This window comes from Fukomys damarensis, unplaced genomic scaffold (assembly GCF_012274545.1).
Source record: "Fukomys damarensis isolate Sample0158 unplaced genomic scaffold, DMR_v1.0_HiC HiC_scaffold_37, whole genome shotgun sequence".
In the NCBI taxonomy this organism is placed as follows: Eukaryota; Metazoa; Chordata; class Mammalia; order Rodentia; family Bathyergidae; genus Fukomys; species Fukomys damarensis.
Window position 1 is genome coordinate 24,416,784 of NW_022900949.1, and position 11,850 is coordinate 24,428,633.

The 11,850-nt window shown below is 41.6% G+C and overlaps 1 protein-coding gene across 3 annotated transcripts in view; it reads right to left on the reverse strand.

Annotated features, from left to right (window-relative positions):
- The window catches only part of Cacnb2 (calcium voltage-gated channel auxiliary subunit beta 2), a 150,583-nt gene that overhangs the window by 23,095 nt on the left and 115,638 nt on the right, over nucleotides 1–11,850 (reverse strand). For all 3 annotated transcript variants that reach the window (XM_010608546.3, XM_010608547.3, XM_010608545.3), the window contains exons 3-5: nucleotides 7,153–7,275; nucleotides 5,436–5,572; nucleotides 2,788–2,864 (exon numbers count right to left, since the gene is read on the reverse strand). In XM_010608546.3, coding sequence (XP_010606848.1) covers nucleotides 2,788–2,864; nucleotides 5,436–5,572; nucleotides 7,153–7,275 — 337 coding nt within the window. The remainder of the gene's footprint in view (nucleotides 1–2,787; nucleotides 2,865–5,435; nucleotides 5,573–7,152; nucleotides 7,276–11,850) is intronic.

The following is an 11,850-nucleotide window of genomic DNA, read 5'->3' on the forward strand; positions in this document are numbered from 1 at the left end:
AGAACCCGGGCCATTTCATTGTTCTTGAAACAGGACTTACCCATTAGTAAGTATTTCCCTCCTGATGGTAAGTTCCTGCATATTCTTATCTTTTTCATTCTCATTGGACTTATAAAGGTCACAATTCAAGGGACAGTGCCCATCAGGCGTGGCAGCATATGGCTGTAATCCCAGCATTCTGGGGAGGCTGAGGCAGGAGGATCATGTGTGAGTCCAGCCTGGGAAACTTAATGTGTCCCTGTCTCAAAGTAAAAATGGAAAAAGGGCTTGAGGTGTAGCCCAGAGCACAGGCCCTGGGTTCAGTACCCGGTGTCACCAAAGGGGTGGACACAATAACCACCAAAGGCCTTTCTCAAATTGAGGCCACCCAGCTGGATGGTGGCCAGGGCAGATAGGACCCTGGAATGGTGAAGTCTGTAAATTTTCAAGCCTTTTTCAGCATTTGTTTGGTTCAGACAATTCTCCTTCTACTGAGAGATACTACCTTTTTAAGTTTCACACTTACACTTCCACACCTCAGCAAACATTAGCATTTACCTGGGAAAAAGAACTCTTACATATTTGAAAATAGTTTTTCTGTCCCTTACTAGCATCCACCTGTCTGTCTCTCTTTTGGAAATATTTTTTGAGATTGAAACTTTAGTTTTAATCTGAGCGCTTGGGTCCAGTGGAGCCAAGTTCAGGGGTGTGCATGGGTGTGGGGTACATGTCCTGCAACTGGACGGAAAGTGGAAATATTTCCTTTCCCAGATCCTTGAGAACATCCAACTATATTTTCTTCTCACCTTATACTCCCATTCCTTGGTCTAGCAGTGGGTGAGGGGTATGACGGAGAGTGCATCTGGGAAACCAAAGGGGAAAATTACAACTGCCGACCAGTGCCCACTCCCTGAAGTGAAGTGGACGGACTGTGCTCTCAGTTTTCTCATTTTCCTTTAGATCAGCTGAGTTATTCAATGAAAATTATCCGAGACAAGGTGTTTATGCATTTTTCAGGTGATTATATCTTCAGACAGTCCCAAGTGTTTCCTACTCTTGGTTTTCAGAGAGCTTATTTTAAATTCTGTATCTGCATAAAACTTTTTTTACTAACTTCTCATGGAACTTTATTATTTTTTTTCCCCAGTACTGGGGATCGAACTTAGGGCCTTGCGCTTGTGAGGCAGGCACGGCGCCACTGAGCTAAATCCGGAGCCCTTCACGGAACTTTATTTTTACCAAAGTGAAATATGACTACAAATTGAACTGTCATTTTACATACACACTGATTCCATCTCCAAAATGCATGCAGCTCTTTGGATTATGCTGCTAATCCAATTGAAAGGCTACAGTGGTCCTCAGAGGGGGAGTTTCTCAAATGTGATGTGCCCGATTTCCATTTTAGGAGCTAAGTAACATCCCTCGCGAGTCCAGGACATAGACTTTCAGGTACGCAGGAGATGTGTAAAGTTCATACAGGGATCCCTACAGCTTTCCACATTTGAGCAGAGCAGGACTAGGTGTCCGCCCCTGTACGTTCATGGAATTGCTACTCCAGGACGACCCAGGGAAGATGTGAGCCTCAGGTAACTTCTACGGGGCTTCGATTTTCACTTTAAGAGCGCTGTTTTATTAACTCTGGGCGGCTTACAACTGCTACGAGTCACAAGGTTACAGTTTTTGAGATCCAGATTCAACCTAAATCAATTTATTTCTTACTGTGCTCAGATGTTGTTCACTTAAAAAAATTCTAGAGTGTTTTGCTAAGTCTGCTACAGTCTTGCTAATCTTTGATTCCCAAAAGCTGTCAACATTTTAAGAGCTAGGTGTAATTATTAATAATGTAAGATCCTTGTTCTTAAAACACAGTAGTAACTGTATGGCTAGTTCCTTAATTTCTCCACAGACGCAATTCTTTTTATCGTTTCTTGTTTCTAGCTCCATAGTAGGCACACAATCATTTTGTTGTAATTACTCTGACTCCCAGTTACATCTCTTGGAGAACTCAGATAGAATCACAGACTTGCATATTGAGACAGTCTCCTATTCTACAGAACTCCAAGTTCTACTCCAAGTGTTAGCATTGCCAGACCTAGCAAATAAAATGCTATTAAATATGAATTCCAGATAATTTGTAGCGTGTCTAGTACATGTACAGTGTATTTCTCATTCAATATATACTTCTATTAAAAAGTATTTATTTAAAATTCACATTTAAGTGAAGTGGCTATCTGGTATCTAGCAGACCTATGAGTAAACCCATTGCTTTCTGGGGAGGCAGTACGTACTCCTCCTGTAAGTGTTTTCTGTTGCATTTTGTTTTGTTTTTTGAATTGTTTCTGCACTGTCTATGGCTTCCTGTCTGGTGTATATCTTACAGCAGCCCAGTCACTCTACCTTCCGTCGATTTTCCATTCCTCACCTTTCCAAAGTTCCAGTTCCACTTCTGTTTTGATTTGACATCACAGCCTATCCCTCACACTGCAGGCCTGGTGGGCTTTCACCTCTTTACTGCCCAGAACAGTGCTAGGGGTTGGGGATAAACCAGTAAATTCCATATGTCGCATTGAGCTTCTATGGCAACTTCGAGGAAGCACACTGACATACTTCCTATATTATTTTCTCTTTGAAGCCAGTAAAAAAGATTCTCATGTTGTTTCTAATTCCACGAAGGCGGTTTTATTTCTGGTACATGTCAACATTTGCAGGGATTACAGAACCCTCAGGAGGGTGTACGTTCACTAGGCCAGGCAATAGTGGGGCAAGCATGAAATGCAGTGCTCTGTTCAGCACCTAGCGCCTACTTACCAGATGATGGAGGCGTGGATTTTCTGGAGCTAGGGACTATGTCACCCAAACTGGATGATGAATTTCCTCCTGATTTACTGGAGTAAAGCAAAAAGCAGATTAAATCTGACGCTTATTTCAGGTCCACGAACACGTGTATTGCTCAACACGGGAATTCATTACGTTTCCTTCAAACTGTAAGTTTATCCTCCTTAGAAGGAAGCAGATAGTAATGACACGATGGAGATTCCTGGAGGACTGGAAACAGTTAGGCGGTGATCTCTGTTCTCAAATGCAAACTTTGAGTTTCAGAAAGCTTGAGAGAAGGCCAGAGAACTCAGATAATTTCACGTCCCTTAAGTTCTCTGGCCAGACACAGAAGACTCAACAAAGATTTTCCTTTGCTTTTTATCTCAGAGGTCCTCTGAGACAATGTATACAGAACATTGAGGCGAATGCCCAGACTTAATGTTTCCAGCTTGTCTGTCTTAGCTTGACCATTTTAGTATATTAAGATTGAAAGTACTTAAACTTTCATGGCAAGTTGTAAAAGAAAAACAGAGTATATGATGACTTAATCAACAGATTGTACTCAGAACACACCTCAAGCACGTTGACATGGAAGACTGAACTTGGTTAATTTAGAAGTGATCGGAAGAACATACAGTTCAGAAGTACCAGATGATGAAGTCTGATAGACGTTTTCTTTTTGTGCTCGGCAACTTTGGAATTAATAGTAGAACGACAGCACTTAGGGTTTTTAACCTGTACATGAGAGGGCTAAATATTACTAAATGGCCCCTTCACATGTGATGATGGTAAGGAATATCTTAAAAGAATATCATGGAATTCAGGCAAGATGACTGTACTGTCTTTTCATTGTCACGGACAAACCAGGGTCTGGGTTAAAGAATTTTTTACAGTGTCTGAGCATCCAAGGGCAATAGTTACACTTAGGTAGATATTAGCATGAAAATATAAGTTCTGCTGTTCTGTAAAAGGCTGAATTTTATTGCTACTATTCTAGCAATTTAAAGCATAAAGCGAACAGATTACTATTTGAGAACTATTAAACAACTAACAGGAAGGCTGTATATCTTTTTAAGGCTCCTAAAAGACACATTTAATAAGGACAACAGGCAACAGGCGTTATAAAAAGTGACATTCATTTGTACAATTATGTAAGGACACCTCCTATCAAGACCAAAACGTTCTTTCTTTTTCTAAAGTAGTAAGTCTAATTTCAGTTCAAATATGGGTTTGTTTTTATATTGTTTTTGAGTTTTATGGTAAAAATATGTCCTGAGTTGTGTAAAATTGAGAAAGAATTTTGCTAATAGTAAAAAATGTTCAGGATAAAGATTTGCCCTTGACTTTTTTTTTTGGTATTGGGGATCAAACTCGGGTCCTTGTGCTTGTGAGGCAGGCGGTGGAAACACTGAGCTAAATCCCTGGCCCTGTCCTTGACTTTAATTCTATAAAAATGCCAGATGCTTAAATGTTTCCCAATTGTATTTCCTTTGATTCCTGTCAGATTTTATGATAGATCTACCAGAAGTTCAAAACACTGCCAGACATTATATACTGAAAAAAATTTTTTTTCCATGTTAAGAGACATGTAAAAACTTGTGAAAACAGCTAGAAGTATTTTTACATACTTGCACAAAAGCTTGCGTTAAAAAAAAAACCAAATAAAATCAAGAAAATCAAAGTAAGTTAGGAGTTCTTATGACCTTGACAACTATAAAATGCTTATTAATAAGAAAAGCCAAACCATAAAGCATATTCTATTTCATTCTTGTTGACACTTGAAAAAGAAAATCCCTAGCATGAGATACAAGCCATAGCAAACACAAAAACTTCGCTATTCTCATTAAAGAAAAATCTTGCCTATATCTCATTCTTTCATAGAGGGAGAAGCACACCACTCCCTTGAACTTGTCTGCATGGAGTTTACTCCCCCCGCCCAGTACCAGGGATTGAACTCAGGTCCTTGTGCTTTTGAGGCAGACACTGGAACCACTGAGCTAAATCCCTGGCCCAGGTTCACTTGAAAATTCACTACCAGTAAGAGTGGCCCTCCTAGTGCATCTTTCAGTGAAAGGTAAACAACCTTGGTCCTAGCCTATTATTTACCTCATTTAATTGCTATCTGCAAAGGGCACTGTAACTGTCATACTTCGTCTAAGTCTCCAAGGGTTTAACTTGGAGAAAAATCGAGTCTCTTGGGTGAAAATAAAACCACCAGATGACAAAAACTGCTATTTGCCAGTGATGTCTAAAACTGTCATCTCTAAAATGTCTCCCTGCCAGGCCAGGCGACTATGGACACAGTAGTTAGTCACCACAGCCGCTCAGTGCCAGAGGACTTTGAGCAAATGATGAGAACCATAGAATTTCCTCTGCACTGGAACTGCAATTTAATATTCTATGACCTTAGCTGTTTTCACTAATGATCATAATTAATCTGATTCCCTCCCAAATGGGATGGAAATCAGATATGGAGATGAAGTTTTAAAATTGTAGGCATTGTGATGCTGTCAACGACCCCATCAGCAGTCCACTTTTAAACATATAATAAAGATGGTAGAGCAGAGCCAATGGCAGATGAAGAATGAAGGTTGGTGGGTTGTGAACATTTATACGAACTCTTGACATTTTTCTCATACCTGGAGTAGAATTTCCCTTGCTTGGCCCTCTGTTCATGCTGTAGCCTCATGTTTTCTAGTTTGACTGGGCTTGGAATGAATCCGATTTCACAGCCTTCTTTAACCAGTCGGCCTATCCACCAGTCATTATTAAATTTCTAAACCGAAAATGAAACGCATTAAAGTCAGTGCACAGAAGTTCACATCTTTGAAACATTTTTGTTTCTTTCACATTACGTATTTTCACTGGAGAGAAGTGTGTGGCGATTGCCATGAGCTATGCCTCACATATTATAACTCAGAGACCCCCCGGGTTTGCGGGTTTTATCTATGACAGGAAATACGTTTGGGCGCCCAGCAGTCCATGGAAAGCTTTGTGCTTCCCTCTTTGTCTTCATGTTGCCTTGAGGACCAGGCTGAATTCTGCCCCCAAGAGGAGAAGCAGCGCTCTCTAGAAGAGACTGTTAGGAGCTGAAGTTTTACCAGAGGTCTTTCCCCTGTATAATCAGATTAATTTCACTCGAAGTAGTAAGCGTGAGAGAAACCCTGCAATGTGCCTGAAAATATTTTGTGTCACAACAAAACTTGCCTTTGTGGCTTTTATGAATATGAAAGATAAAGTTCAATGATGATTTCTATTTAAGTGGATGTTGACAATTTCTCTCTTGCTGGTGTAATATTTATCTTGAATCTGTATGGTTTGATTTCATTTTCTTCAGTTGAGTAAGTCTGTTCCTGAACACTGCAAAGAACACGCACTGTTCTCTTTCTGTGATAGAAAGAGATCCTCCAGTAAGAATCAGCCATCGAGAGCCCTTGTATCTTAACTTATTTTTATAAAGCAACATGTGTGACACATCATGTCCCTTCTGAAAGTGTTTTTGTCTCTTGGCTCTCTAGCCAGTATTTAAATTCTTCCTAAAAGTTACTGTGATACCGTAGTAGGCTCTTTTCATTGGCAGCATCGCTTGCTTTATTTATAGCCTCTCGTGCACTGCCCAGTTAAATTTACACATTGTTCCCTGTGCCATACCATCCCCCAAGGTACTGCAGTTATAAATCCCTCCACACAGAACACTGTTCAGGGGGAATTTCTGTCACTCGATACAGGGCACCACACAGCAGACATTTGGCACATACTGACCACAAACAAAAATTAAGGGAGAACTTTTCCAACTTACAGATTGTGTCACTGTTAACTGAAAGGAAGAGAATTATGGCATGGGGAAAAAGGAATCTTTCTGATAGCCATTTCTTGCTTCATTGGCTCCAGTTACTACCATTCTATCTTTAATTGGAGAAATGCAGCATTTGAGGAGGAAAAAAGGGCACCGGTAGTCAGAGTCTAGACATCGTCAACAGAAGAGTCATGAATGCTACATTTTCCTAAAACCCTCCCCAGGTGGCTAAACTTCAGACATCAGGAAAAACTACACACAGTCAAGGTTAAACAGGAAAAGAAAAAGTTCAGGTTAAGCATAAAAAAGGATCATCTGCTCTAATAGTTCCCAATTTCTGGGCCACTGAGCCCAAGGGAGCCCTGAAGTTATTGCCGGAAGCCAATGAGTCCTTTCTACTTTAAGATGTGTATTTATATCAGAAAAGGTTGAGAGCCACTGATGAAGTGCATGTGTCACACAACTGCAGCTATCCGTGATGGTATTTCACAGCAGCAAGAAATAAGAAATGTTTCAAGGTGAAAAATCCCACTGAGGGAAATGGAGGTTACTGTCCTTACTTCCTTAACGTGCAGAAAATCTTTTGCTTCGAATGAGATGGCCATGCCTGGCACCGGAACGTCATCTTCGTGGGCTGCACTATAGCTGACATTTGTCCGAACTGCAAAGGCAACGGGTTTTGTCTACAGAGGAAAAGCGGGGGGAGAAAAAAGAAATAAGAAAAGAAACAACAATCTCCTTCCGTCCTCCCTGCTCCAATACAAAGATACATGGAAAAACTGTTGTAATCATTGTTTTTTTCCACACTGGTTCTTTATCACAAAACAGCTTGTTAGTATTCACAGTGCATAAAACAGCTCTCAGCTACATGCCACCCATTTCCGAACTAGAAAAAGACCATTGTTCTCTTTGAAAGCACGACAAGTAATAAAGGTGAAGATGAACTGCTGAATTATGTGTTTACAGCAGAACAGCTTGTAGCCACCAGAAATCAGGAAACACAAACATGAATAAATGCCCAGTTTTTTTTTCATTAGGTAGAAAAGACATAGAAACTACCTCCCTACCTTACTCATACCTCTAATTTTAATTAGTAATTAATGATATCATCCTTAAAGGCACATTGCATTGGATGAGGGGAAAAAAAATGAAAGAATACATTCAAGATTAGCAACTGTTACTCATGGCTGCAAGGAATTATGAAAGCAATGACCTTTTCCTCTATTATTTTTCCTCCTTGATTCATTAAGCTGTGAGTATCCTTTGATCCTTTGAAATTTTGCACAAAAACATCTGTCCTCTATTGGCAATACTGTGTATACCCAAAAGATGAAATAAAAAAAAATAAATGAGCTCAGAAATGGCGAGAAGAGAAACTGTTCCAATTGGCGTCTGTGTGGTACATTAGGGGCCAGTGCATTTCTTGTGAGCAGTTTCTCCATCATCAGTGAGCTCCTCATTTGGACCCAGGGGGAGGACGGAGAGCTGGAAGAGAAGAGTCCTTTTCATTTACCAACCATCCGGAGTTCAACTGTTCCCCTTGCTGTGTCCAAGTGGAGACTGAGCTAAGGACACGCAGGTTCCTCCAGTCCACCCCCAGTTGGCAGATCGGTAAGGGAAGACCAAGTTCTGCACGAAGGCATGGTGGACAGGAAGTGTCTCTCACTATGAAAACCCGTTTTGTTTTTTTGTGGCACTGGGGATCGAACTTGGGTCCTTGTGCTTGCGAGGCAGGCAGCAGAACCACTGCGCTGAATCCCCAGCCAAAAACCAGTTTTGGTATTCGTCACAATTTGAATGAGGTAAAGGGTACTGGCTCCTTACATGGAAATTATAACTGTTCACACAGGCACACACGGGTGTTGCATGTATGTATGGCTACTACACATTTCTGTATTATATTACATGGAACACACACAGAGCTCGAGGTTTTACCACTGGAAATCCTTGATGTTATTTCCATATTTTCCTTGGTATTTTCTTAAATATATATAAAATTTTCCCCAGAACTGCAATCAAAACATATTGACTTTTATCCACTTTTTAAAGTAGTAGTTTTCATATGCTACATTTTGCTAAAATACATACTACACCCACACCCGCACACCCACACACACATATATATATTTTGAGACAGGGTCTTTCTATGTTTTCCAGGTTGGCCTTGAACTCATATATATTCTCCTGCCTCACCACCTCAGTCCGGGGATTATAGGTTTGCACCACCACACTCCCTTTATTTTCTCATCGATTTGGGCCCAGCGCAAATCACTTCCTTTTTGCTGCCACTCTTCAGACTAGTTCGCCAGGCTTAATACCCTCCGTGGGATCCAGGTGAAATCACTGTCGGAGCCAAGGTATTTTCCTGCAATACATTCTTTCATATGCTCTAGGATATGAGAAGATGGAAAACTTTTCCAACATTCATTTTGTTTACAGTGTTCTAAGTTTGATTTTCTTGGATAGCACAACAAAGCCTCAGAGACGGAGGCTTTAAAAAAAAAACTAATGTTAAAAAGAAAACGACTTGAAGTTCCAAAGGAACGTTCCTTGAAGTATCATTAGATGGTTATCGCACTAAACCATGGTTTATCCAGTGAACCCGCTTCAGGCTGATAGTCTTAATTCTGGCCTCATCTCAGTACAATCAAAGGCCACACAGCACCTCTTTGTTCTTACCATGCAGAAGTCCTGGTCCTGTCCTTGCCGGGAAAGGCACGTGTGTTCTGGAAGCCTGTGAGAGTTTTACGGTTTTCCAGCACTGTGGCCCTGGGACATGGTCTGGCGCCATCACAAATACTTGGGACTCTGATTTTTGTGGCATGAATGAACCCCACCCCCTTGTCTCTTCCAGGACACTGGCTGTTGCCAAGTTGTACTTCAATCTACACTAGGATACAGAATTGGGTCCTAAATTCCACTTTCATTCAACCCCTTTCACGCCCAAAGGGCTTGATTCCCAGGCCAGTGTCACACCTTGAACCTGCTTTTGCTGTCTGCTTCTACCTGGATTTCTGGCCGACTTGTTTTGCAGCTGTGGAGGACTAGGCACATAGGTAGAAGCACAATTTTCTGCCAATGTTTTTTTTTGCTTTTCATGGTCCTGTGCCAAGGTAAAAGGAAAACCACTCCTTTTCTGGCTTCCTTCTTTCCATCCTATCCGCCTATCCTGCATAGCTTTAGAAGTGCCTGGTAAATCCTTTGTGCTCTCTCACCCTCTTTTTGTTACAGAGAATGAAAAGTCTGCTACACATTAGCTTGCGGAGTCAACCTGAACTGGTGATCAGGATTAATCAGTAAGTACCAGTTACTGGAGAATAGCAGCTCATTATCTAGGCAATAAAGTTAAAGTGTTTTAAAAGCACCAAGGCTGGGGGCCAGGGTTTTAGCTCAGGGGTTCGCTGCCTGTCTCATAAGCGCAAGTTCTCAAGTTTGATCCCTGGTACCAAAACAAAACAAAACAAAACAAACAAAACAAAACACCAAGGCTGTGCCTTGTATACTACAGTACCTTCAGTCTGCTTCCATTAATGTGTCTGAGAAGAGAATAAGTACATAATACAGACATGAAGATATTTTTATTCCGCTTTTCCAGGCTCCTCTTCCCCTTGAATATGATTTACAAAAGCTGCGCCTTTAGGAATATCCGCCAAGTGACAAGCAGTGTGCTGGCTTTTAAGCATAGATTGTTGTATTTAATTTAATCCCCACAGCAACTATTTTTCCCAGATAAGGAAACCGAGGTTCAAAAAAGTTCTCCAGGCTGTAAGCAATGGAGGGGATATTTAAATACAACATCTCACTCCATAACTGGAGGTCTTTCAGCACAAGGCTTTTTTTTTTGGCTGTCCTATGGACTAAACCCAGGCCCTCATGCATGCTAAACAAATGCTCTCCACCCTCCTCAGCAGCTTTTTTTTTTTTTTTTTCTTCCTGAGACAGAGTCTTACTAAATTGCTCAGGCTGGCTTTAATCTTGGCATCTTCATGCCTCAGCCGCCCTTTTAGCTAGGATTAGATAGATCTACCAGCTAGACTGCCTTTCACTTAAAGAGAGCCATCAGTGGTGGCTTTAGAGCATTTTTATGCTTGTATGAAATTTTGAAGACCCAAAAGTTGTATGTTACCAAAATGCTAAAAAACAACTGGGTTGGGGGAAAAAAAATGAGGCCCGAGTCTGCCTTGTCGACTCACACTAACAGAAGAATTTCACCTGTTGGAACTATAGGTATTCATTTTAAAGGTGACATACTTTAATCAATTTGATGTCCAATAAATCAATTGCAATGCCAGTTATGGTCTTTATTTGGCTATACATTTTCTTTCTTTGGACCTCACTTTTATAAGCAATTGCTTTATTTCAAGCAATGAGAATGGAAATATTAAAATAGACATGGCTTTGGCCAGGCATGGTGGCACACGCCTGTCATCCCAGCACCCTGGAGGCTGAGGCAGGAGGATTGCTGTGAGTTCCAGGCCAGCCTGGGCTACACAGTGAACTCAAGGATAGTCTGAACTACAGAGCGAGACCCTGTCTCAAAAGCTCCTCAAAGTGCCCTGCCACAGGGACATCTTGTGAAAGGACACAGCTACCTGAGTTCTGAAAGCACCGCACCCTGTGGACTGCTGAGAGCAAAATGTTTCATGGATTAACTTTAAGGATTTCTCTCCCAGCCTTAAATCTGCTAACATAGCTTCATTCTGGAAGCGCCTTACTCTTTGCAAAATTCATTCTGTAGGTATCCCTCCCCAGACAGCCCTGGACCCATCAGCAGCTCAGTCCTTTGCAGGGCTCCACTGTAATTGCTCCCATAGTCTTGTCTATTTGTTTGCTTGTTTTTTAAACTCAGTTTAGATTTTCTAGGGTGGAGACTTTCTGACAGACGATCACGATCCCACTTAGTTATAACTAGAGCCGCTCAGCCACCTTGAAAATGCTGCAGGTCCGTACCGCCTGTGTTCACCACTTTCCTCCTCACCTGGATTCCTTCGTTAGCACTTCTGCCTCCAACATGAATCTGCTGATTCAGGCCCTCTCGCCCCTACTCTGCCATCCTTAATCATAGCGCCATATGCTCTACTCTGCCCAGAGACAGATGTCTAGACCCCGCCCTCAGCAGATGCACACGTGACAGAGCCAGCCTGGCAGCCTGGGAGGGCTTGTGTGAACAGCTCTGTGGCCACAGGACTTGTAAAACCCAAGGGAAGCTCAGTGAGCTACTGAGAGTCCTGGTCCCTGGAGCCTGCCAGGGTTTTTTT